This window comes from Dryobates pubescens, chromosome 20 (genome assembly GCF_014839835.1).
Source record: "Dryobates pubescens isolate bDryPub1 chromosome 20, bDryPub1.pri, whole genome shotgun sequence".
Lineage (NCBI taxonomy): Eukaryota > Metazoa > Chordata > Aves > Piciformes > Picidae > Dryobates > Dryobates pubescens.
This window is the reverse complement of record NC_071631.1, coordinates 6,420,414-6,446,187: the sequence shown is the minus strand read 5'-3', so window position 1 is coordinate 6,446,187 and position 25,774 is coordinate 6,420,414. Positions and strand designations below refer to the sequence as shown.

Here is a 25,774-nt window from a genome sequence, read left to right as displayed (position 1 = left end):
GTGCTGATGTCTGCTGGTGTCATGGCCACCCGAGGGATGAAGGTGTCTGTGCTGCAGAGACACTGCCCAATGCTGGGTGTTGTGCAGAGCTTTCCTCATGGAATCACAGAGTCATTTTGGTTGGAAGAGACCTCCAAAATCATCAAGTGCCACCATTAACCCAGCACTGCCAGGTCGCCACTGAACCACCGCATCTGTACTGCATCTGCACCACATCTGCAGAGCTGTGAAACCCCTCCAGGGATGGGGACTCCACCACTGCCCTGGGTGGCCTGAGCCAGGCCTTGACAGCTCTCAAGGGGAAGAAATAGTTCTTCATGGCTAAATTAAATCTCCCCTTGGGCAACTTGAGTCTGTTTCCTCTTGTCTTTTCACTTGATACCTGGGAGAGGAAACCAGCTCCCACCTGGCTCCAGCCTCCTTTCAGGGAGCTGTGGGGAGCCTCCTCCAGACTGAACAACAATTCTCTCAGCTGCTGCTTACCAGACCTTGTTGTCCAGGCCCTTCACCATCTTCATTACCCTTCTCTGGACATGTTTCAGGCCTCCAATGTCCATCCTGGAGTGAGGGGCTGTCCTTTGGGGTGCTGCATCCTTGGAACTGGGTTTCTTTCCCATCAGGTGTGTCCTCTGTAGCACTCCGACTCCAGGAAGCGCAGCAGTTGCTCGCTCCCTCCAGGATACAGCCTGTAGCAAGCTTGCAGGCATTGAAACACCCCGAGTTCTTCTGTTCCCCAGGCAGCCAGGCAGAGGTGCTGTGGTAGGGCTGCAGTCCCAGTGAAGTTTGTTTTCACTGACAGGTATGTTTTCAGCAGGTTTAGCCCCTGCTGCCTTTGTCCCCAACCCCTACATCATCAGCGCCGCTCCGCCGGGAACGGATCCGTACGCGGCCGGACTCGCAGCAGCTGCCACATTAGGTGAGATCCTTGAGTTGTCTCTGTGTTTGTGTCCAGTTTCTGTCCCCAGACTGCTGTTGAGTGATGTGATTGTGGAAATCCAGTGTTTGTGCGTTGCAGTTTCTGTGGGGAGGTGATGGTGCAGTGATGAGTTGAGACATTTGTCTTGGAACCCCTGAAATGTGCTGGGTCTGCTCTCACGCTGCCCTGGGCTTGCTCTCTGTTGAGCATCTCTGCTGTGTTGAGGATCTCTGCTATGAGGATGGACTGAGGGAGCTGGGGTTGTTCAGCCTGGACAAGAGAAGACTCTGGGGGACCTTCAAGCTGCCTTCCAGTACCTGAAGGGATCCTATAAAGGCTGCAGAGGAACTTCTCCTAAGGGTGTCTAGCAACAGGACAAGAGAGAAAGGTTTGAAGCTGATGGGGAGTAGGTTTAAACTGGATCTTAGGAACAAGTTCTTCAGTACAAGGGTGGTGAAACTCTGGAACAGGTTGCCCAGAGATCTTATGGATGCCTCCTTCCTGGGAGTGTTCAAGGCCAGGCTGGATGAGGCCTTGAGCAGCCAAGTCTAGTTGAGAGGTGTCCCTGCCCATGGCAGCAGAGTTGAGTAGATGATCTCTGAGGTCCCTTCCAACCTAATCCATTGTATGATTCTATGATAAACAACCAGAGCAAATGTGAAGTGAGATCACTTGCAAACATAAATGTTGGAGGGTGTTTGGGGTGCTTTGCTAACTGCCAGTAATGAGAGAGACCTCTGAGAGTGCACTTACTCAGTGGTGTGTTGTCCTGCCAGGAACATTGGCTCTCCTGGCTGTTGAATTTGATTTCCTGTAGTGCATCCTACAGATGATCTCTTTCCTGTTAAGAATTGATGCTTTTTAGGTTCTCTAGGTAAAAACATCCCATACCTGCTGTGAGGCTCGTGCCACAAACATGCAGTTTTCCAGATGGCAGGTGAAGTTGGTGGCTCTTCTTTGTGCAGGATCTTCCTCCCAGTCACTCCTGGATCAGTTTCCAAACTCTTGTCAACTGTTGCAGCCAAAATTGTTGTATCTTGAGATGACAGCTCGCTAAAGCAGCTTCCCAGGCAGTGTGAGGAACATGTTGTACCTTGGACTTTTGCTGTGGGTGCCATCAAGTTCTTGCCTAAGTGTGGAGGATGAAGAATGTACTTCCAGAAAAACATCTATAGAACCAGGATTTGTTCTCCCTGAGCCACTGGGAGGGGAAATCTTCTTCAATTTCAGTAAAAACTACTTGGTTTGGAGCAGTGCTGACTGAGAGCAGCCTGGAGGAGAAGGCCTTGGGGGTGTCAGTTGATGACAAACTCCCCAGGAGCCAGCAGTGGTCACTGGCAGCCCAGCAGGCAGCTGTGTGCTGAGCTGCAGCCAGAGCAGGGAGAGCAGCAGCACAGGGAGGGGATTCTGCCCCTCTGCTCTGCACTCATTAGACCCCACCTGCAGCACTGCCTCCAGTTCTGGGGTCCCCAGCACAAAAACATGGAACTGTTGGAGAGGGTCCAGAGGAGGCCACCAGGAATATCAGAGGGCTGGAGAACTTCCCCTGTGGGGACAGGCTGAGGGAGTTTGGGCTATTCAGCCTGGAAAAGAGAAGGCCTTCCAGTACCCAGAGAGGTTTCAGGAGAGCTGGGGAGGGACTTTGGACAAGGGCTGAGAGTGACAGGATGAGAGACAGTAGTTTTGAGCTGGAAGAGAGGAGATTGAGACTGGAGATAAGGAAGAAATTCTTTAGGATGATGGTGGGGAGGCACTGGAACAGGTTGCCCAGGGAGGTTGTGGGTGCCCTCAATCCATGGAGGTGTTGAAGACCAGGCTGGATGAGGCCTTGAGCAACCTGGGCTGGTGGGAGGTGTCCCTGCCCATGGCAGGGGGGTTGGAGCTGGATGAGCTTTGAGGTCCCTTCCAACCCAACCCATTCTGTGATTCTAGGATTTAGTGTAGCTTGCACACTGCTGCCACACTCACCCCTGGTGTCCTCTGGCATGGTTGGTGGCAGCCCAGGAGCAGAAGGTGTGGGGTGAGGGGGCTGTGGCCAGCAGTGCTGGGGGTGGGTACGTGACTCCTGGCAGTGCCGAGCAGCTCTTACATAACCACTGCTGAGCTTTTAAGCTTTTGAGGCCAGCAGCACGTCAAGCCCTGAAATGGGATTTCAGGAAGTGTTCCCTAGTTGGATGGAGGTTTTAATGGATCCTGGTGAAGTGTCTTAAGAATCAAGATTACAACCTAAAGATGGGCTTTGGACTTTCTGGCTGTTGGGAGTTTTGTGTGCTGGTTGTGTAATAAACAATGCAAGATTAAGTGCAGATAAGATGTTGGCAAACAGAGGACCCTGGGATGGACTGGAAGTCACCCAAGAGCTAGAGTACAAGGATAGTTCCAATAAAGCCTCATGTGATGAGGAATGTGTGACAGGGAATCAACGACCTGAGCTCTTGGTAGCAAAGGAGGAAGCTTGAGTCAGGACTTGAGGAAGAGATGGTGGAACGCTCACAAACCCAGTCATGGGCAGGAGGGGGGCTTTGTGCTATGAAACCAGGCTTCTGGTTGGCCTTTTGTGCACCCCCTCAGTAACACTCTGGAGTTCAGTGGAGCAGGAGGTCAGCATCTTGATTTCACAGAGATGTGTAACTGCTGCCAGATTTCTAGGGAACAGCAAGAGTGGTTGTGACATTTGGGGCTTTTGCTCCTTTTGCTCAGCAACATTAAAGCTGCAGCTGCCTGAATACATCTGACTGGGAAATTTGAGCTGGGAAATAGCATAGCCCAGGTTACCTAAACCATCCCAGCCTTGGCCTCAGCAGTTCTGCTTGAATCCTTTTTAAGCTTTGGCTCTTGAAAGCAAACCCAATGAATGTGTGATGAGCTGCAGGGTTCTCAAAGTGTGACACCGTTGCAGCCATCTCTCTGGGCTTTGGACCCAGGTGGAAAAGGCAACCTACCAAACTTCACTCCCTGTTGATGTTTGGGTTGGGAAGGGGACAACTTCTGCCCAGGCTGGAGCAGCTGTGAAGGCCTTTCTCTGTAAGGAGTGAAGGGCCCTGAGGGAATTCAGATGTTCACAGTTATGTAGGAAGTCAGAAGGTCTCCCTGCTGCACATGGGAGTGTTAAACTGGGGGGGCTTGGAGAAGACATAAGCCCAAGGGTTGATGGCTTCAGACTGGAAGAAGCTGGATTTAGATGAGACACCAGGAAGAAACTGTTTCCCCTGAGGGTGGTGAGGCACTGGAGCAGGTTGCCCAGAGAAGCTGTGGAGGCTCCAAGCCTGGCAGTGTTCAAGGCCAGGTTGAATGAGACCTTGAGCAACCTGGGCTGGTGGGAGGTGTCCCTGCCTGTGGCAGGGGGATTGGTTGATCTTTGAGGTCCCTCCCAACCCAAACCAGTCTGGGATTCTACAGAGTTTAAGAGCTGGAAGAACTGAGTTTGGAGTTGTTGGTAGTTTATTGGCTCACAGTTACTCTTGGAGCAGAGGGGAAACTTTTGTGTGTTTTATGGCAGAGATAATTCTGTCAATTAAGATTCTGCTGTTCTGGCAGCTCCTTGATGACTGTAAGACTGGCAGCCCTCTGCTAATACTCTTTTCATCCCAACAATAGTAGCATTTGAAAGAACAAATTTAAATGCAGAGGGAAGGGCTTCCCAGACTCAAGGAAAAAAAAAATCACTTGTGAGTTTAATGGTGGGAAAGAGGCTGCTGTCTTTCAAACTCACTGTGAAATTGCCTTCTGTCACTTGAGAGAGGTGTCACTCAGCAAAGACATCTTGCCTTTTGTAAGACAAATTAGGCATTGTTGATTGCCTCTGAAGTGGTGTGTTAGAGGTGGCAAAGGATTTCTGTTCTGTGGAGAGAAGTGGATGCTGGAGTAAGCTGCACGCAGGAGAAACACAGCACAGTGCTGCAGGCTGAAGGTAGAGTGGGGCTGGTTGTGTCTGCACCGTGACTCTAAAGCTTGGGTGTCCTGTGGCCCCATTCCCTTGGTGCTGCCTGTCCCACCCAGAGCCAGCTCAGAGCCGGGGACCGGTCTGGATGCATGCCCACACCACCCAGGACTGGGGCTGGGGGAGCACATCCAGCTGGCTCTGCCCAGCTGCCTTGGTCCCTTGCCATGTGCTGGCCCAGGGCTGTGTGGCAGGGTTGGCATGGGGCTGCACTGGTGCTGCTGGTGTTGGGGTATTCCTCACCCCCATGCTTAAAAAGACTTAACTCTGGAGCAGGCTGCCCAGAGAGGTTGTGGAGTCTCCTTCTCTGGAGACTTTCAACCCCCACCTGGATGCATTCCTGTGTGACCTGCCCTGGGTGATCCTGCTTTGGCAGGGGGATTGGACTCAACCTCTGGAGGTCCCTTCCAAGCCCTGCCATTCTGTGATTCGTGGCTGTTGGTGGTTGCCATACCAGTGGCTGGGATGTGATCAGCTCAGGAGCTGGTAGGGTTTGATAAAGCTGCTGTTTGCAGCCTCCTGCTTTCAGTCCTGAGGTTCCTGAATCTCTTTAACCTGGTGGTCACCAAGCCCATGGTTAGAAGAGGCTGGGTCCCTGCCCAGGGTAGGTCTGGCTTCTGCTGACAGGGGTTTGAGTGTGAAGGCTGAGATGAAAAGGCCAAATCTTGCTGTGAGCACACTTGCAGCTGCTTCTGCTAATGTTTCTTGAAAGGAGTATTTGTGAGCGTCTGCAGCCGGTGTGTGAGACACAGCAGTGGGAAGAGCTGATTTCAAAGGCATTGGAAGAGCTTCTCCTGTCTCCTGCATTGGGTACCTTTAATGAGTGTAAAATCAGGTGCAGCATCTCCTGAAGTAAAGCAGCACTCTGGGTGTTTCTGGCAGTCTGGCAATGATGCCACACTTGCCCTCACTGAGAACGCTGTTCAATAATGAGCCTCAGCATGCGCTCAGACCAGCTGAGCCAGACTGGCCGTGCTTGAAAGCCCAGCTGCCTGCAAACTTCAAAGACTTTCTGCCTCTTCTTCTTTTAAGCACCTAAGGCCTTTGCAGATCTGATGAGTAACCTCTAACAAGGCAAAAAAAAAACAACCAAGAACCCATCCTGACTGTGCTTGTTTGATAATTAGTACTGAGATTAAAGGAACCCAGAGAGATGCCCACATTTTGCCCAACAAAGGATCCTGCAGCAGCTGCCCAGGACCTGAAGGGCAGACACAGACCAGGGGCTTGCATGGGGCAGAGCAGTTGCAGCTGTTTTCCAGATGAGTGCAGGAGCACTCTAGCAGTTGGCTTTTGGTCTGCATGGACTAGGTATAACCAGGTGACAATCCTCCTAACCAGCCACGTGGCTGTGACTGCTGGGCTCAGGATGGGCAGCACTGGTGTGAGAGTCATCAGTTTTCTGCAGCTTGGTTTAGTTTTATCTACTGCAGCACCCGAGTTTCCAGGTGGGAAGGTAAGAAACAAGGGGCTGTTGCGCTAAGATGAACGTGAGGAAGATGGAAAGGTCACCTTCTGTGGCTGAAGGGAGCACAGAAGACTCCAGCAAGGCTGGGTGTGGTGGCAGAGCTCAGCTGGGGGATGCAAACCTGGCCGTTCAGCCTGGTGTGGGGCATCAGCCCCCTTGTTACGTCTCCTGCTGTGCATCAAGGTGGACTTGGGTTCATGGCACTACAGAATGCTGAACTGGGGGGAGGTGCAGTGGTTAAACCCCAAGTGCTACACTTGTGAAAGATGAGTTTTTGCCATTGAATATGAAATGACTATCCTGAAGCACTGCTGAGTCTCCCCAGGCTGTGGCACTGTGAGTTGCTTTGCAGTTCCTTTGAGACCAACACATCTCGCTGTATGAAAATGGGAAAAACAATTCCTCTGTTTCCCTCCCCTTTTTCACCCCTAAACTTAACACCCTGTCTTTTTGCAGCTCCCTATTCACTGTCATCCCTCATTTGGGGGAATCTTTGAAGTCTCTTGGGGCAAGCCCTCAAGAGTTCTGGTGTGTGTCACATGTGTTCTGCTGGCAGAGTCTTCCTGCGTGGCGCCCAGCAGAACGCTGGAATGGCTTGGTTAGAACTCAGATGTGAACTGTCTCTCCACACAGAAGTTACTTGTACTCCAGCTAAGAAGTGTGTGGTTCAGATCCACTGTAGACTTGTTTATTCCCCAGGGTGGGGTCTGACCCCATAGTCAGAAGCTGGATTTAGATGAGACATTAAGGAAAAAAATGGGAGGGTGGTGAGACACTGGAACAGGTTGCCCAGAGAAGCTGTGGAGGCTCCAAGCCTTGAAGTGTTCAAGGCCATGTTGGATGAGGCCTTGAGCAAGCTGGGCTAATGAGAAGTGTCCCTGCCCATGGCAGGGGGATTGGAAGTGGATGAGCTTTAAGGACTCTTCCAATCTAAACCATTTCATGAGTCTATGAATGCATGAGTGTAAAAGGATCCAGGACCATACAGCCTCTTATGTGGTGGTTTACCAATGCAAAGGAGGGCTGAGTGGCTGAAAAAGCAGCATGTTAAACACTTGAAGGTTGGTGCTCTCCAGCTGCCAAGAGGGTTTCTTAAGCTGAGTGCTAGATGTTTGTTGAGCTAGGTCAGCTGAGGTCAGATGAGCCTGGTCTATCTCTGTGCTTAACCAAACCGTCCTCTCTTTTGATTAGAGATGAAGTGTTGTTCCTTCACTAATAATACTGGAGCACAGCAGTAAACCTCTGACATTGCAACAGGATTTGCCCTCCTCATCCACTGTGGTAGTTTTAATGCTGGGAGGGGGGAAATTTCAACCCAACACATCCACTAAGGTAAAAGCAGTAAAGATGAAGTTTCAGGTCTGACTTGGAAGTGTTTCCCAAAGGAGTACCAGAAGTGCCAGAATCCCTTTGTATTTGCAAAGGATTGAAAGTGATCACCTTGAAATGGCTTTTAACCCCCAGATGATGGGCAGCTCTTGGTGCCCATGCTTTGCTGTGCACCACTTGTCACTCTGCAGAAGCTCACTGCTTCCCTTCCCCTTCCAGGTCCAGCAGTGGTTCCTCACCAGTACTATGGAGTCACACCCTGGGGAGTTTATCCTGCCAGCCTCTTCCAGCAGCAAGCTGCTGCCGCCGCCGCCGCAACCAACTCAGCAAATCAGCAAACCACACAGCAAACCCAGCAGGGCCAGCAGCAGGTAAGGGGCTCCCTGGACATAGAGGGGACACTTTGCTCCAGACACTCAGTTGGAATTGACAAGAGACTTTGCCTTGTCTTGAAACAAGGAGCAGAAACTTTGGTACGTCTTTCAGAGTCACAGCTGAGCTCATTGGCTTCTGCTCTGCAAACCAGAGCAAAGCACAGCATTTATTTGGGACTGTTAGAAGAGGCCTTTGCTGATAGTGACAAAGTGATGGCCCTCCCCTATAGGGACAGGCTGCAGTAGTTGAGGCTCTTCAGCCTGGAGCAAAGAAGGCTCTGGGGAGACCTTAGAGTGGTCCTTTCCATACATACAGGGAGCTTGGGGAGGGACCTTCTACAACAGCTGCTAGTGCTAGGACAAGGGGTGATGGCTTTGAGCTGGAAGAGGGGAGATTGAGACTGGAGATGAGGAAGAAATTCTTGAGAGTGAGGGTGGTGAGACACTGGAACAGGTTGCCCAGGGAGGCTGTGGATGCTCCCTGCATGGAGGTGTTCCAGGCCAGGTTGGATGAGGCCTTGAGCAACCTGGGTTGGTGGGAGGCGACCCTGCCCATGGCAGGGGGGATTGGAACTGGATCATCTTTAAGGTCCCTTCCAACCCAAACCATTCTATGGTTCTATGAATGTGGAGGCTCCCAAGGCTGAAGAGCTCATGTTCAGGCTTTGTCAATGATAGCAAACTCTTGAGATTTACATCTGTTAACTTGAGCATCCTCTCCCAGACTCATTTTCTTCTGTCAGTAACACAAGTTTAGTGCTCTCTGCCTACCAAGGGATGGCTCTTTAACAAGCTGACCTTCCTGGTGGGTGCAGGCTCTTGCATCACCACTCTGAGTAAAAGGCTTTGGCAAAGCAAGCCTGTCACAGTTAATTACAGGAAAGGTCACTTTGCCATCTTCCCTTTGGAGAGCAACCTTTGTTCAAACCCACCAGAGCTGCCTAGAAAGCTGCTGTGTGATCTTTGGTCATTATTTCCAGTGAGGAAGTGTCATGTCACCAGGCCACTCTTCTGTGCAGGGGCTGGCAGCGTGGTAAAACCTCTGTCACTTCGTGTCATCAGCCCCCAGCTCCTAAATGAGGGCTGAGGAAAGCTTTTTAAGGTTTCAGCTCAAGTGAGCTTTCAGTGGTGCTTCTGTGGCACAGCCGAACCTTGTCTGGGATGGGGCAGGTGGCTTGCAAGCACATCTAACCACAGGGTGAGTAGTGAAGGTTTATTAAGAAATGAAAGAGGTGAGATGATGAATCACTGCCAGATCCTGCTCTGCTGAGACCACCCTTGCAGAGCTGGGGCCAGCTCCAGAGTCCTCAGCACAGCAGAGACTTGGAACTGTTGGAGTGGGGCCAGAGGAGGCCGCAACAGTGATGGGAAAGCTGGAAGCCCTCAGCTGTGAGGACAGGCTGAGAAAGTTGGGGTTGTTCAGCCTAGAAAAGAGAAGGCTTCAGGCAGTCCTTCTGGTGGCCTTTCAGGACTTAAAGTGGGGGAAAGACTTTTGAGCAGGGCCTGTTGTGACAGGATGAGGGGTGGTGGTTTGAAAGTGAAAAAGGGAGCTTCAGAGTGGAGAGAAGGGAGAAGTGTTTGACACTGAGGGTGGTGAGACTGTGGCCCACGTTGGCCAGAGAGGTGGGAGATGCCCCATCCCTGGAACCATTCCAGGTCAGGCTGTTTGGGGGTCTGAGCAACCTGCTCTAGCTGCTGACTGCAGGATGGGGGGTGATCTAGTTGACCTTTGAAGGTCTCTTCTTGCCCAGTCCAGTCCAGGACTCTGCTCAATAAGCTCAGCCGGAGATCTGTTGCCTAAGTTTGGTCTTTTGCACTTGCCTGTGGTTGTCTCAAGGCTGTGGTGGCAAAGGCAGCTCTGTCCTCAGTCAGAGGGATGGGCTGTCACACACTGTTGTGCAAGAACCTAGCTGGATTGCTGCTGATGCTCTTGGAAGGGGCTGGTTGTTGTGGCTCGCTGCTGGCTCCCAGAGTGACCAGCTTCCTGTTTCTGTCTTCTCCAGGTTCTGCGTGGAGGAGCCAGCCAGCGTCCTTTGACCCCAAACCAGAACCAGCAGGGCCAGCAGACAGATCCTCTGGTGGCTGCAGCAGCTGTCAATTCTGCCCTTGCCTTTGGGCAGGGCTTGGCAGCAGGGATGCCAGGTAGGGGCTCTGAGGGGGCTGCAGCTTCTCCAGCACCTGGGGAGATCTCAGAAGATGGTACCTTGTGTCTGCAGGCTGCAGCCTGGCCTGCTGCTGTTGTCTGGTGTAAATCTGGAGAGCCTGTTGGATGGGACCCTAGCTACAAGTGCACCATTGAAATGAAATCAGGATTCAGGAGTCTGTTCTACAGATGAAAACAGATGTTACCAGCTGCATCAGCTGCTGCTGTGCTCCAAAAGCTTGCTGGCTGCTGTTGGAAGTTGCTTTCCCATTTCTCTAGGGCTCCTGCTGTGGGGTTTTGATGTGGAAAACCTCAGAGATCTCTTAGTTCTGTTCATCAGCTTGGTCTCTCCATCCCTGCCAGGGGCTTGGCTCTAACAGGATAAGGACTCCCCCTTCCTAATTTCTTCTGGTGGCTTCAAACCAAGATTGATAAAAGGCAGCAGGATTTGTTGCAGTGTATAATCCTGCAAGAGGATCTACTGGAGGAATTGTGGCTGTGATCTGTGAGGCTGTGACACAAATCCAACTGGATTTAGACAGAATCTTAGTGTAATGGCAAAAGGAAAACATCAGTATTGTTTTGAATGATGTAAAATACAGTCCTGCTGGTCAAATGTAAGTGAACAGGATTATTCTGACCTCACCTCTCCTCCTGGAAGTGCCCCATGGTTGTTGCATCATTAATGCAACAGGAAGGTTGTTACTGTCTTGAGTTAGAGAGTGAAGTGTAAGACACCTGCTTCCAAACTGCAAGCTTCCTGAAAGCTGTGGTGCTGGGGATTAGATTTGCAAAGCAAAACCCCCCAGAGAACATTCTCTTTGTGAGGCACCTTGGAGAATCCCTTCACTTTTCTCTGGATGTTCTCTTTTAACTGTGGAATTACAGCAGTGGTCACTGGCAGCCCAGCAGACAGCTGTGTGCTGAGCTGCAGGGAGAGCAGCAGCACAGGGAGGGGATTCTGCCCCTCTGCTCTGCACTCATTAGACCCCATCTGCAGCGTTGCCTCCAGTTCTGGTGCCCCCAGCACCAAGACATGGAACTGCTGGAGTGGGTCCCCAGGAGGCCACCAGGATGACCAGAAGGCTGGGGATAGGCTGAGGGAGTTGGGGCTTTTCAGCCTGGAGAAGGGAAGGCTCCAGGGAGACCTTCGAGCAGCCTTACAGTACCTGAAGGGGCTCTAGAAGAGCTGGGGAGGGACTTTTGGGAAGGGCTGGGAGTGACAGGATGAGGGAACAATGGCTTTGAGCTGGGAGAGGGGAAATTGAGACTGGAGATGAGGAAGAAATTCTTTAGAGTAAGGCTGGTGAGACACTGGAACAGGTTGCCCAGGAGAGTTGTAGATGCCCTTGATCTGTGGAGGTGTTGAGGGCCAGGTTGATTGAGGCTTTGAGCAACCTGGGCTGGTGGGAGGTGGCCCTGCCTGTGGCAGGGGTTTGTAACTGGATGATCTTTTAAGGTCCCTTCCAACCCAAACCATTCTATGAATCTACAAATAGTGAGGTACCTAAATACCTCCACACTGCTGCCAGCCTGTGGCTGTGTGGATGGGCACCTTTAAGAGTTTTTATTGATGCCTATTAAAGCTAGTTCATACCATCAAACCCACCTCACTTAAAGCTCACACATTGACTAACTCCAGCAGTGGAAGAGCTGGAGGGCCATCTAAGAGAGGCCCCACCATTTGCCTGACTTAGGAAAGCTTTTGCTTTTGCCTCTTGGAGATGTTTTAAATCTGTATAACTGAGTTGACATTGAGGGCAATGCTGGTAGAGTAGATTTGGGGGGCACAGAAGGTCTTCTCTACCTGCCTTGTCTCACTGGTGTCCAGCCATAGATTGTTAACATGGCTTTGGAGGTTGGGTTTGCTTCAAGAGCAGCAAAACCAGGCCCATTTTTTCAGCTTTTCCTTTAAAAATCCTCTTGCATTGTACTGCTAAACACAACTGCTCCACCATGTGTCGTGCTGCTTGTTGCCTCACCCCTGCTTTTCCCCTCCAGGTTACCCAGTGCTGGCTCCTGCTGCTTACTACGACCAAACCGGTGCGCTGGTGGTGAACGCGGGGGCCAGGAACGGCCTGGGGGCCCCTGTCCGCCTGGTAGCCCCTGCTCCAGTCATCATCAGCTCCTCAGCAGCACAAGCAGGTGAGTCCAAGCCTTTTCAAGTGAGAATTTGCTCCATCCCTGCTGGAGGTGGGGGGCTTTGAAGTCCTCTGGGTTCTGCTGGCGATGATGACACAAACTTGCCCTCACTGAGATCCACTGTGGGATTGTTGTTGAGAGCACCCTTTGTGCTCACTGTGGGCTGAGCCTCCAGAACCTTCTCCCAGAGGCACCACCACCTAGACTCCTTTGTTTTGCAGAGTTTCAGGGCAGTTATTTGTCTGCTGGCAGCCACTTTCCCACCTAATAAAAGGTTGAAGCCTGTGTAGAGCTCCCAGGTGATCACCTTACTTAAAATGTTCCGTGCACAGCCTTTGCCCTGAGGTGTTCTGGGTTTTATTTGGGTTCTCTGGCAGTTCAAGGCTTTAAAAGGACTTTTCCAACCCAAATCTGTGTGTGTAAGCAGTCTGCAGGGTTAGTAGCAGATGATGAAACGAGCCTTCTAATTGTTTCCTTGTAGCTCTTGTTTGTTTTGCTTTTTCTTTTACTTTGGAGCTGGCTGCAAACCAGCAGCAATTGGGTTTTGATGTTCTGAGTACCATGGGGTTGTGTTTCATCTGCTAAAGGACAATGCTGCTTGTTTCCAGACTTGTGTTTCTTAATTGGCTGTTGGGATATGTGTGGCTGGATCGATTGGAATCTTAAGGTCTTGGGAGAAAGGGAAGGGTTTTGTGTCTCTTTGATCTGGGCAGCTCCAATAATCCAAGCAGCAGTGATCAGCCCTGGTGGGTGGTGGTGTTCAGTGGCTCTGTACAAGGCTGGTGGGGCTCAGATACAATAACAGGGGTGTGTGTGTGTGTGAAAGGAAGATCTCAGATGCAAAGCCAAGAGACTTTCTGCAGGGTCTGGGGTAAAAAGGAGATTTTCATCCTGGGAGGGAAGAAACAAATCTATAGGAAATGAAAGGAAGCTGTGAAGTTTTAACTTGCAAGCTGCTGCAGAAGTGGAAGGAGCTGGATGTAGATGAGAAATGGGCTTTGTATCAGGCTGGAAAAGGCAACCTACTTCAGTCCCTGTTGATGTTTGGGTTGAGAAAAGCACCTCCTCTTCTGCCCAGGCTGGAGCAGCTATGAAAGCATTTCTCTGTAGGGAGTGGAGGGCCACGAGGGAATTCAGATGTTCACAGTTATGTAGGAAGTCAGAAGGTCTCCCTGCTGCACATGGGAGTGTTAAACTGGGGGGGCTTGGAGAAGACATAAGCCCAAGGGTTGATGGCTTCAGACTGGAAGAAGCTGGATTTAGATGAGATACTGGGAAGAAACTGTTTCCCCTGAAGGTGGTGAGGCACTGGAGCAGGTTGCCCAGAGAAGCTGTGGAGGCTCCAAGCCTGGCAGTGTTCAAGGCCAGGTTGGATGAGGCCTTGAGCAATCTAGGCTGGTGGAGGTGTCCCTGTCTGTGGCAGGGGTTTAGAACTAGGTGATCCTTAAGGTCCCTCCCAACCCATTCTGTGATTCCATGCTGTTCCCAGTCTGTGATCCCCCTTCCTGTCTCCCCAGCGGTCGCAGCAGCTGCAGCTTCAGCCAACGGTGCCGCAGGTGGCCTGGCAGGAACCACGAATGGACCATTTCGCCCTCTAGGAACTCAGCAGCCCCAACCCCAGCCCCAGCAGCAGCCCACCAACAACCTGGCATCCAGCTCCTTCTACGGCAACAACTCTCTCAGCAGCAATTCCCAGAGCAGCTCACTCTTCTCCCAGGGCTCTGCCCAGCCTGCCAACACCTCCCTGGGCTTCGGAAGCAGCAGCTCTCTGGGAGCCACGCTGGGCTCTGCGCTGGGAGGGTTTGGGACAGCAGGTAAGAAAGCAGCTTCTGAGGGGGGAGAAGGGGTTGCAGTCAGTGGTACAGAGTCCAGTTGGAGGCCAGTTGTGGTGTTTCCCCAAAGGTCAGGACTGTGTCCAGTCTTGTTCAACATCTTCATCAGTGACCTGGCTGAAGGACACAATGGATCCTCAGCCAGTTTGCTGATACAACACTGGGAGGAGTGGCTGGCACCATGTCAGGTGGTCAGGCTGGAGTGCTAGGGGAGAGGAACCTCATGAAATTCAACCAGGGCAAGTGTAGGGTCCTACACCTGGGGAGGAACACCCCCCTGCAGCAGTACAGGTCAGGGGTGACCTGCTGGGAAGCAGCTCTCTGGAGTGCTGGGGGACAGTAAGTTGCCCCCATGAAGAGCAGTGTGTCCTCATGGCCAACAAGGCCAATGGTGTCCAGGGGCATGTCAAGAAGAATGTGGCCAGCAGGTTGAGGGAGGTTCTCTTCCGCCTCTGCCCTGGTGTGGTCACACTGGGAGTACTGGGTCCAGTGCTGGACTTCCCAGTTAAAGAGAGACAAGGGAACCTGGTCTAGTGGGAGGTGTCCCTGCTCATGGCAGGGGGTTGGAGCAAGATGATCTTTTAAGGTCCCTTCCAACCCAAACCACTCTGTGGATCTGCTGACTCTTGCCTCAGGGTAATGGCCCAGTAATTTTCATCCTTCTTAAAGAGCTGATCCAAGGTGATTTCCATGCTTCATTCTGGAGTTGTTTCTTCATCAAAACCCATCTCTTACTGTGCTTCAGGAAATGTTAGATACATCTTCTGTTTGGATTTGGGTTTGGGGCAGCTGGAGACAAAAGAGTTTTTCTTACAGAATAAATCCAAACCAAAATCATAGAATGGTAGGGGTTGGAAGGGACTTCTGGAGTCCATCCAGGGCAGGATCACCTAGGGCAGGTCCCACAGGAATTCATCCAGATGGGCCTTGAAAGTCTCCAAAGGAGGAGACTCCACAACCTCTCTGGGCAAACCCGCTCCAGGGCTCCAGCACCCTCACACCAAAGAAGTTTCTCCTCTTGTTCTCTTGTCTGTGGCTCTGGTTTGTTCCTTAGGTTTGTTTTTGTGAAGCTGAACAATTGTTTTAATTACTGCTTAGTCTCAGAGGTAGTAATTACCTCCTGAACTCTCTCCTGCTTTCATCAGTGTGAAGGGCGAGTTAAAACATGCCCTTTGAACCTGCTTCTTCAGACAGGTCTGAGGGACACACTCTCACTGCAGCAAATCCCAGTGTTAAACAAATCTGATTCTAAATATTTTCCTTTCAAGCCAGCCTGAGAAGTTGAACCACCTTGGATTCAGCTAAACCCAGCATTTGCTTCCCTCACTTCAGTTTGTTTAGCTAATTGAACTCAATTGCTAGTTTGCTCACTGCCAAGATCCACAAACCTGTTTTCCTTCAATCAATGAATAAAAGCAGGAGGCTGCTGCTTCTAGAGCTGGTGTGCAGTCATGAGAAATGATTAATTCCCCCCCAGTTAACAATTTCACTGTTTATTAAACAAGCTTTTAATGCAAAATTGATTATTTGGGGTTTTTCTTTTTTTTGCCTGGAGTTGACAGAGCATTCAAAGGGTTTGTGTTGGATTGTCAAGAAAATAAAACCCCCAACAAAACCAAAACCAAACCCAGGCCACTAAACAAGTGCTGGGTTTCTGTGAAATTGAATCATGGTTTCCATCTCAATAAAGGCTGCTGCAAACAGGAGCTGCTTTCTAGCCCAATGAAAGGTGAGCAGAAAGGTTTTCAAGTGGATGTCCCCACAGCTTGTACACCTTGAGTGAACAGGGAGAGGTAGAATCTCCTCTTGGGTTTGTCTGAGCTCTGATGGCCAAAGAATAAACACCAGGCAGTGCTTGTTGAGCAATCTGATATCTTCTGTTAAACCAAGGGGAAAAAGAGCTTTGAAATGCACAACCCTTCACCTGAGGGTTCAGAGGCAAAGCACTGTCCATAAGCCAGCAGCTCCTTGTTCCCTGCTCTGGTCCGAGGTGTCCCTGCTGACAGCAGTGGGGTTGGGCAAGATGACCTCTGAGGGTCCCTTCCAACCCAATGCAATCTGTGAATGTTTGGCTCTCTCACTTCCTTTAGGGTAGATTTTCATCTTCTTGATCTTGCTGGTGGATGTTGGGAGCTGTGTTTCTCCACCTGCTGTAGCAGTATGACAACTCCAAAGGTAGAAATGCAGTGGCAGGGTTCAAGTTTACTTCTTAAACCAAGGATTTCTGCTCGATGGTTAGCAACATGAGTTTGATTAATGCATTTTGCTGGGCCCCAGGCAGCACCCTCAGGAAAACAGCAGCCTGGGGCAGTGAGGTTGTTAAGTAGGTGCTGTTGTGCTGGATCTCCAGCTGCCCACTTGTCTGGGGCAGCTCGTGGCCATCAACCAATGTTCTTCTCTTCCTCTTTTCAGTGGCTAACTCCAACACGGGCAGCGGCTCCCGCCGAGACTCTCTGACAGGGAGCAGTGACCTGTACAAGAGGACATCCAGCAGTTTGACACCCATAGGACACAGTTTTTATAATGGCCTTGGCTTTTCCTCCTCTCCTGGACCTGTGGGAATGCCTCTGCCCAGCCAAGGACCTGGCCACTCGCAGACTCCACCACCTTCCTTATCTTCACATGGATCATCTTCAAGTCTGAACCTGGGTAAGAGCCACAGCCTCACTGTCCCAGCCCTCAGGTCACTGCTCTGCTCTACCCTGGGACTGTGAGCACCTCACTGCTGGGTCCATACCTGCAGTCTCACTGCTGCTGTTAGCCCTCTGCCAGGGTCCTGGCCTTCACCAGGTGAAGCAGGAGCTGAGGCACCTCTGTGAGGTAGCTGTCCCTCAGGAAGGTTTCTCTGTTGCCTCCTTTCCTCGTGTCTCAGCTATGGGTCACATTGCCCTGCCTCACACAGCTCTGGGTACCAGCACCAATTGTTTGTTCTCCCTGAACAGAACAGACACCTAGGGTTGAGCCTTTGATGTGTCAGGTGCTTTAAAACACCCCTGAAGTTGTCAGCAATAAATTGATGAGCTGAGGATCCAGTTTCTTCTTCTGACCAGAATATGCCCTGGTGTCTGGAGCAGTGCTTGGCTCTTGGTGCTTGGCTTGCAGCTGACAGGTTGCTTCTGAAAATCCCCCTTCAGTGTGGACTCATCAAAGCACATTGGTGCATGGGAGAGACCTTCCTTTTTGGAAGAGACATTACCTGATGCAGGCTCCATCTTCTGGAGGAGCTTCTGGTTGGCCTAGAGCTTTTATATAGAACAGAGTCAATCTTAAAATGAAAGTAAGGACTAAATAATGTAGTGGTAGGATGAGAGGGGATGGATTAGAGCTTGAGGAGGGGAGATGGAGGTTGGAGATTGGGAAGAAGTTCTTGACAGTGAGGATGGGGAGACACTGGAACAGGCTGCCCAGGGAGGTGGTGGATGCCTCCTCCTGGAGGTGTTCAAAGCCAGGTTGGATGAGGCCCTGAGCAAGCTGGGCTGGTGGGAGCTGTCCCTGCCCATGGATGATCTTCGATCTCCCTTCCAACCCAAACCATTCTACGAATAAAGCAATGCTCACCTCCACCTCCTGAAGTCTTCATTCCCAGGCCTCACCAGCACACAAGGCAGGTTGGCTGTTGCTTTTGCACCAGAGAATTTAGTTACATACTCAGGGGAAAAAAACCTCTTCTGGTTCTGTGATGTATCTGCCTTGAACACAGCTTTTGGTTTTCAGAGCAGCTCTCCATGCATCTCCACACTGCTCAGATTTCTCATGTTTATTACATGCATGTGTGATGAATTTGATGCTGGCTAAAGGTTAGCTTGGAACAGGAATGAATCTGATATAGGGTTTTTTTTTTGTGATGGAGTTCAGATTTACCACCTTCCTCTGTTGGAGCCCTAATAGAATGGGAAGGTTTCAACTTTATTTATGCAGCTGTGCAGTCCTTAAGCTGACAGTTAAAAGAGCTACAATAAATTAATGCTGAAGACTGAGCAGGTTCCAGAGTTTGCATGGGAGGAAGGCTGTGGCCCCTGCAGGCAAACAAAAGAATGAATCCTAAAAAGTGGATCAGAGAAAGGTCAATCTGTTAGAGGACAAACTCTGGGCAGACAGGGGAGTTATCAGCTGCAGCAGTGGGTTGTGCCCCACAGCAGTCTGTGTTGGCCTTCCCATCCTGACACACAAAGTCCTCTCCTAGTAGCCTGGGTTCCCCTGTGGCTGACTGTGTGCTTGGGAGTCACAGAATCCCGGAGTTGTCTGGGTTAGAAAAGACCTTTCAGGTTGTCCAGTCCAACCATTCTCTAACTCTGCCAAGTCTGGGGCTAAATTATGGTCCTCAGCTCCACATCTCTGCCTTTTTGAAACCTCCAGGGATAGGGATTCCACCACTTCCCTGGGCAGCCTGTGCCAGGCTTTGAGAACCCTCTCAGTGAAGAAATTTCTTCCTGATGCCCAACCTAAACCTCCCCTGCTGCAACTTGAGGCCATTTTGTCTCATCCTATCACTTTTTCCTCTGGAGGAGAGACCAACCCCCACCTGGCTCCAGCCTCCTTTCAGAGAGTTGTAGAGAGCAATGAGGTCTCCCCTCAGCTTCCTCTTCTCCAAACTAAAGAACTTCAGCTGCTCCTCACCAGCCCTGCTCCCCAGACCCTGCTGCAAGAACAACCTCATCTCTTTCTTTGGCTTTCACCTTGAAACCCCTAACAGGCCCTTTCTCTCTTTTTTTTCAGTTTCTCTTTCACCTCTACTGCAAGATGGTGTTGAAAGGGGGTGCAGTTGTCTTTGGTTATAAAACAACTTTAAATGCTCTCAAACCAGCCCAGGCATTGCTTGTCCTTACAAGAAGCTTGAGGTTGCCTCTGTGTCTGTTTGGAATGATACCAGAAGTAGCTTGTGATAGAGAGGACGAGCAGGGTTCCTGAATACCTAACAATGGACAGGTGGGAACAGCCAGAGGTGGTGTCTGCAAAAAGAGGAGTCAGAGCAGTTGGGTTTAGAGCCAAGTCCCACCTCTGCATTCTGTGGGGGTGAGACAACCTGGGGGAGGCCCTTTGAGTAGCTTTGATTTCAGGGTTGCACAATAACCTCAGAAATTGGCACTGAATGTAGCTGACAATCAGCAGATCTCCAGTGGAAGGTGGTGTCAGTTGTGGCTTTGACTTTGTCACGTCTCCTGCCAGCCCCAGTCAGTCATTTGGAGGGTTGATGTTGTGTGTCAAGACTCAGCCTTCTGAAAGCTCACAGAGGTGAAAAATGGCTCTGTGGATAGCAAGCTGGGGGGGGGGGGTGGGGTGTGTTCTGATGGTGTAAAGTGACCTTGTGAGATGTCTAGGTAATAACAAGTACCTGAAATAACAGGCAGCCACTTCTTACAACAGGAGCTGCTGAAGGAGGAGGAGGAGGCTGAGCTAAATACACACTCTGAACTCAAAGGTACAGGCACTGAGCAAATGTGCTTAGGTAGAGTAAAGCAGCTGTAAACAAACTTGCACTTTTGGGTGCTAAAAGCAGCAGGAGTGCTCCCTCCCCCCCTTTTTTTCCCCCCATACTATTGACCAAAATATTAGAATTCTACATCAAAAACCAAAAGTGACTTTTAGCCAGGCTACACCTCAGATCCATTCCTGGAGCTCCACAAGCAGTTTTTGTCAGCCCTTTTGTCTTTAGCTGGTGTGGTCCCAATAAAACCCCTTGTTCCTGGCAGTCTGGGGCTGGATGTGTCCAGCTCAGGGTTTTCCTGTTCTGGGATAGGGGTGGGGATGTGCAGAGGAGCAGTAATTATTTTAATTGCATGGTTCTGCTGCAGGAGCTGCCTGGGAGGGAGCTGCCCTGTGCTGTCAGTTGCAAGCAGGATCACTGTGAGAAAGCTGGGAATGGGATTTATTTGAGGGAGGACACTGACTGGAGAGTTGGTAACCAGTTAGCTGTGACCAACTGGGAGGGCTGTAGGGCTGTGTCTCCCTGGGCACACCTGGCACAGGGTGACAGAATGGGACAGTGACCCCTGGGGGATGTCCCAGGGGCTGTAGGCTACTGCCCTTACCAGCCCCAGGGAGGGAGGAATCCCCATGGCTGGGTGGGTGCTGAGCCTTCTGAGTGGAGGGCAGCAGGGACACTCCTCTGCCTGCTTCCTCAGAGACATCTTCTCATCTTCCTTGTGTCCCCATTGCTGTGGCATTGCTCATTCTGAGAGCTCCTGAACTTGAAGAGCAGTTTGAGGGCCTTGGGGAAGTCCCCTGGAAGCTTGCTTAAGCAGCAGTTGGTTTTTAAGACAGCAGCCTTGGTGTTTTCTTCCTCTCTTTCCTTTTTGACTCATCCTTTCCTTGTCCTTTTTGGGTTTTCACCCCCTGAAATCTTGCAGGGAGAGGTCTCTATCTAGTCCAGTTCTGTGCAGACAGAGGGTTGCTGTCCACACTGCAGACTGCTCTTGGGAAGTTTGAGCTGGCTGAGGACAAGGGAGGAACCACCAGTGCCAACAGCTTGCATGAGTCCTGTCCCTTCTTTGAGGTTTTTGCCCCTTTACCCTCATGTCCCCAGGTGCTTCAGAAGCTTCCAGCCTCTGAACTGCTCCTGAACAAGGAGCTGTTGCCTTGTGCTTGTAGGTAAGATCCCCCTGGAGTCAGGGCTCTGGCCAGGTCACTGGATTCTCAGCCACATGCTGGCATAAAGGAGCTTGAGGCACTCCAAGGTTTGGTGGTTAACAGGTGGGTGTCAGAAGCACTTGATCTAAGAAACTTGTCCTCCACACAGTCTCTTCATTCCCAGTATGAGGCTGAACATCCTGGGGAGTCTTGTGGCCAGCATCTCCATCAGAGGTGGGTAGAAAAGAGGAGTCACTGCTGTGGGTTACTTGAACTCTCCACAAAGACCAGAAGGGTTTTCTTTCAAACTCTCTGACAGAGAGGACTGGTTCTGAGCTCTGCTTTCCCTCTTCACTACAAGATAAGGCACAGGTGATAGCTGAGTGCCAAACCCTTTCCTCTTGCAGCCATTTGTAGATGCTCAGGAGCTGGTTCTCCACCTCAGCTTGGCAGTGCTGTGACTCCTGTTTGCTCCAGGCTTACAGAAAGAAGCTGTAGTGCTGAGCTCTGCCATTGCCATGGCAAACTCTCAGTGCTCAGCCTGTCCTTCTTGGGTTCCTTCACTTGAGAGGTGTTTCACTGGTCCCTTCCTGGTCCCTATCCTGGTCCTTCCAGCAGGAGTATCATTTGGTCACCTGCTGGAGTGCTGGCTCAGTTAAGAAGTCAGGCAGATAGAGAATCATAGAGTCAGAGTCATTAAGGTTGGAAAAGAACTTTCAGAAGGTGATGGCCACACCACTGGCAGGACAGCTTAAGCAGAGGTGAATAAGGAGCTCTCAATCATCTTCTCTTCAGGCAAGAGGACACTTGGCAGTCACTCTGGAGAAGTCACAACATATTTAACCAGCTTGGAGACACAGAGACAGACTGAGAGAGTTGGGGTTGCTCAGCCTGGAGAAGGCTCTGAGGAGACCACCTTGTGGCCTTCCAGTATCTGAAAGGGGCTACAAGAAAGCTGGGGAGGGACTTTTTATAGGATGTCAGGGAGTGATAGGACTGGGAGGGATGGAGCAAAACTAGAACTGTGTAGATTGAGATTGGGTGTTAGGAAGGAGTTGTAGCCCATGAGGGTGGTGAGAGACTGGCACAGGTTGCCCAGGGAGGTGGTGGAAGCCTCATCCCTGGAGCTTTTTGCAGCCAGGCTGGATGTGGCTGTGAGCAACCTGCTGTAGTGTGAGGTGTCCCTGGCCATGGCAGGGGGGCTGGAACTGGCTGATCCTTGAGGTCCCTTCCAACCCTGACAACTCTGTGATTCTATAACTAGGCTGATACCAGGTACTTAACTCTCAAACAGCATTGCTGCACAGGAGCTTCCTTCAGATACTGATGGCAGAGGACTGCAGGTCACTCAGCCTCTCCCTTATCATTTTAATTTCAGGCACTGGTGGCTGCCAGGAGAGGGTTTCTTGCCTTGAAGGTTCTTCCTTCCTTCGCTAAGACTTCTTGCAGCTTTGTTTTTTCCAGGTGGTTTGTCCTCTCTGCCTCATGTTGGCCTTTCAGGTGGGAGGTCCCCATGTGATAAGAAGATTTCTCTTGAAGGACTTTGTCCCACTCAGGACAAACCATACTGCAGGCATCTTGCAGTCTGTGGCCAGCAGAGGGATCCCAAGCCCTGCAGGAAAGGGAAGAGGCCTCTGCCAGAGCTCTGGAGTGATGTTCATAGATTCACAGAATCAGCCAGCACTGGTTAGGCCAAACCTTGAGTACTGTGTCCACTTCTGGGCTCCTCAGTTTAAGAAGGACCCTAGGACACTTCACACAGAATCACCAAATATGTTAGGTTGGAAGTAACCTTGAAGGTCATCTTGTCCAATCCTCCATCAGGGACATCCTCAACTAGATAGGTTGCTCAGTTTGACCTTAAGTGTCTCAGGGATGGGCAGCTCCCACCTCTCTGGGCTACTGGGGCCAGGGTCTCACCACCCTCAGTGTCAAACATTTCTCCCCACTCTCCAGCCTGAATCTCCCTCTTGAAGTTCAAACCATCTCTCCTTGTCCTGTCACAACAGACCCTGCTCAAATGTCTGTCCCCACCTTTCTGATCAGCCCCTTTAAGCACTGAAAGGCCACCAGAAGGTCTCCCTGGAGCCTTCTCTGCTGCAAGCTGAACAGCCCCAGTTCAACCTGGCCTCAAACAGAGGGCTCCCAGCCTCCAGCCCTGCCAGCACTGCTGTGGTCTCCTTTGTCCTTCCTCCCTGCCTGTGCTGTGACTCCGGGGTGGGGGGCTGTGTCACGGCACAGCAGAGGGGCAGAATCCCCTCCCTGCCCCTGCCGTCCGCACTGCTGGGCATCAGCCCACGACAGGCTGAGGCTGGGCTGGCAGCTCTCAGTGCCGGTTCCTCTCCAGCTTTGCACCCCCAAGCCCTCCTCCATCATTGCTGCAGCCTCCAGCAGCTCCGTGTCTGCTGCTCCCTCCACCTCTGGACCCCCCACTAACCCTCCACCTCCGGTCCCCGCCTTGCCTTCATCCCCCTCCTTGTGCCTGTGCCTTGCAGGGGGCCTGACGAACGGCAGCGGCCGCTACATCTCGGCGGCGCCGGGCGCGGAGGCCAAGTACCGCAGCGCCAGCAGCGCCTCCAGCCTGTTCAGCCCCAGCAGCACGCTGTTCCCCTCCTCCCGCCTGCGTTACGGCATGTCCGACGTCATGCCCTCGGGCCGCAGCCGCCTGCTGGAGGACTTCCGCAACAACCGCTACCCCAACCTGCAGCTGAGGGAGATCGCCGGCCACATCATGGAGTTCTCCCAGGATCAGCACGGATCCAGGTGGGAACAGAGGCCTCTCGCTGCCCCCAGGTTGTGGTTTGGAGGACAGCCCGGAGCAGAGGGCTGTAGATGGTAGATTGACGGAGTGCTTTGGGTTGGATGGGACCTTAAAGATCGTCTGGTTCCAACCCCCTGGCCACGGGCAGGGGTGCCTCCGGCTGGACCTGGTTGCTCAAAGCCTCCAGAAGCAGAGCAGGGAGAATCCTAGAATGGTAGGAACTGGAGCTCACCCAGTCCCACCCCCTTGCTAAGGCAGGGCACCCACAGCAGCTTGGCCAGGATCACAGTGGCCAGAGGGGTTTGGTAGCTCACCAGAGAAGGAGACTCCACAACCTCTCTGGGCAGCCTGCTGCAGGGCTCCAGGACCCTTACACCAAAGAAGTTTCTCCTCATGCTGAGGTGAAGGAGAAGGAGGTGGAGCTGTGAACTGCCCAGTGGAGTCACACTGCTCCTGCTCTGTACAGACTGTTTGGTGCAGATGCTGATAGAGTTATAGAATGTGCTGGGTTGGAAGTGACCTCTAAAGGTCATCTAATCCAACCCTCTGCAGCAAGCAGGGACATCCCCAGCTAGATCAGGTTGCTCAGGGCCCAATCAAGCCTGACCTTTTAAGTCTCCAGGGATGGGGCTTCCACCACCCTCAGACTAATGGACTTCTTCCTAATGTCCAGTCTAAATCTAGTCTGCTCCAGTTTCAAACCACAGCCTCTTGTCCTATCACTACAAGCCCTTGTCAAAAGTCCCTCCCCAGCTCTCCTGGAGCCCTCTTCTGGTACTGGAAGGCTGCTCTAAGATTTCCCTGGAGCCTTCTCCTGAAGAGCTGCTTGCTTGCTCTCTGAGCTTCTTGCTGGCCCCACTGGCATAGCCAAACTCATCTTCAAGAGCTGCCTGGAGGTGACACCTCACTCTAGTACTCTTAGCTTGGAGTGAGGAGGTTTCTGTGACCATTAACCTCATGGCTGTGACCACCCCAAGGGTTCAGATTGCTGGGTAGGGCAACTGTGTTTGAAAGACTGGGCTTGTGAGCGCTCAGTGGGTGAGGCTTTGGGATGGGGGTTGTGTTAGCAGCTGTGGTGAGGGCGTGTGTTTGTGCCAGTGGCATCACAGCAGCTGTGGTGAGGGTGTTTGTGCCAGTGGCATCACAGCAGCTCTGCTTCCCAGGTTCATTCAGCTGAAACTGGAGCGAGCCACCCCAGCAGAACGCCAGCTTGTCTTCAACGAGATCCTCCAGGCAGCTTACCAGTTGATGGTTGATGTCTTTGGCAATTATGTCATCCAGAAGTTCTTTGAAGTAAGTCTGCATTCCCCTGAAGGCCTTATTCGGGTTCCTGCTGCCTTCTGGGGTACTGGGCCAGTTTGTAGTAACCCTGCTACCGGGCTCAAAGTGGGAGATACCTGTCCACAGTGATGTCATCTCCTCCCCACAGGCTGTTGCAACGTTGCTCTTGAGGTGCTGAGGCTCATAAAGATTCAACTGAAAAGTAGCACTTGGCTTGGAGGTGCCAAAAGGTGTAGGAATATATAGCAGCACCCCAAGGAGACTTCTGAAGGGGGCTGTGCTGGGCCCCCAGGATTTAGCACCAAAAGAAACACTTCTGCAGCCAGCAGCAGCCACTGGAAGGAACTGTTGTGTTTTCCTACCAGGAGGTTGGGCAGGCACCCATCTCTCCCTCCTGCCAGTGGTCTGTTGCTCCTTCACCAGGCCTTGGTGCTTCCTCTGGTGGTTTGCTCTCAGGCCAGTCAGGGGTTGGAGAACTGGCACATGTCACCCTGGTGGCACCGGTGCCTTGGACTCTGGGGTGTCTCAACGTGTGCCAGGCTGCGTGACACTCACAGAGCAGACACCTGGCTGCAGCTCTTGCCATGCACTGGGCTGGGGTGGGTAATTTTGGTCCTGGTTCAACACTGGGGGGGGTGTGGGAGGGCTGCTGTGCCCCTGGGACCCCTCCTCAGGGCTTTGAGCTGGTAGTGACTGGCTTTCATCTCCCCAGTTTGGCAGCCTGGAACAGAAGCTGGCCTTGGCAGAACGTATCCGTGGGCATGTTCTGTCCCTGGCCCTGCAGATGTATGGCTGCAGGGTGATCCAGAAGGCCCTGGAGTTTATCCCCCCAGACCAGCAGGTAATTGTAAGTTTCAATTTTAACTTTCTTCTTGATGTTGAATGTTCCTTGGCGTTTGGTGGCCTGAACCTCGACCTTCTGTTCCTCTTGTGGCTGGTGTTGTGGTTTGGTTTCTGGCATGTTTGTTCTGTTTCATGTGCATGATGAGTGTGTCACAGCCTTGGGGGGAGGTCTTCTTGT

The 25,774-nt window shown here is 51.7% G+C and overlaps 1 protein-coding gene and 1 non-coding gene across 8 annotated transcripts in view; both read left to right on the top strand.

Moving 5' to 3' along the window:
- Window positions 1-25,774, top strand: part of PUM1 (pumilio RNA binding family member 1) — a 92,071-nt gene that overhangs the window by 55,732 nt on the left and 10,565 nt on the right. For 2 of the 7 annotated variants that reach the window (XM_054170380.1, XM_054170376.1), the window contains exons 9-17: window positions 800-916; window positions 7,873-8,024; window positions 10,031-10,169; window positions 12,172-12,315; window positions 13,830-14,126; window positions 16,557-16,793; window positions 23,207-23,474; window positions 24,636-24,765; window positions 25,466-25,594. In XM_054170380.1, the coding sequence (XP_054026355.1) occupies window positions 800-916; window positions 7,873-8,024; window positions 10,031-10,169; window positions 12,172-12,315; window positions 13,830-14,126; window positions 16,557-16,793; window positions 23,207-23,474; window positions 24,636-24,765; window positions 25,466-25,594 (1,613 nt within the window). Of the gene's footprint in view, window positions 1-799; window positions 917-7,872; window positions 8,025-10,030; window positions 10,170-12,171; window positions 12,316-13,829; window positions 14,127-16,556; window positions 16,794-23,206; window positions 23,475-24,635; window positions 24,766-25,465; window positions 25,601-25,774 lie in introns of all 7 variants that reach the window. The other 5 variants (XM_054170375.1, XM_054170374.1, XM_054170379.1 and 2 more) reach the window with 4 other exon arrangements.
- On the top strand, window positions 5,739-5,822 carry LOC128898266 (small nucleolar RNA SNORD103/SNORD85). Its single transcript, XR_008462787.1, has one exon. It is a non-coding gene; the product is annotated as a small nucleolar RNA SNORD103/SNORD85 (small nucleolar RNA).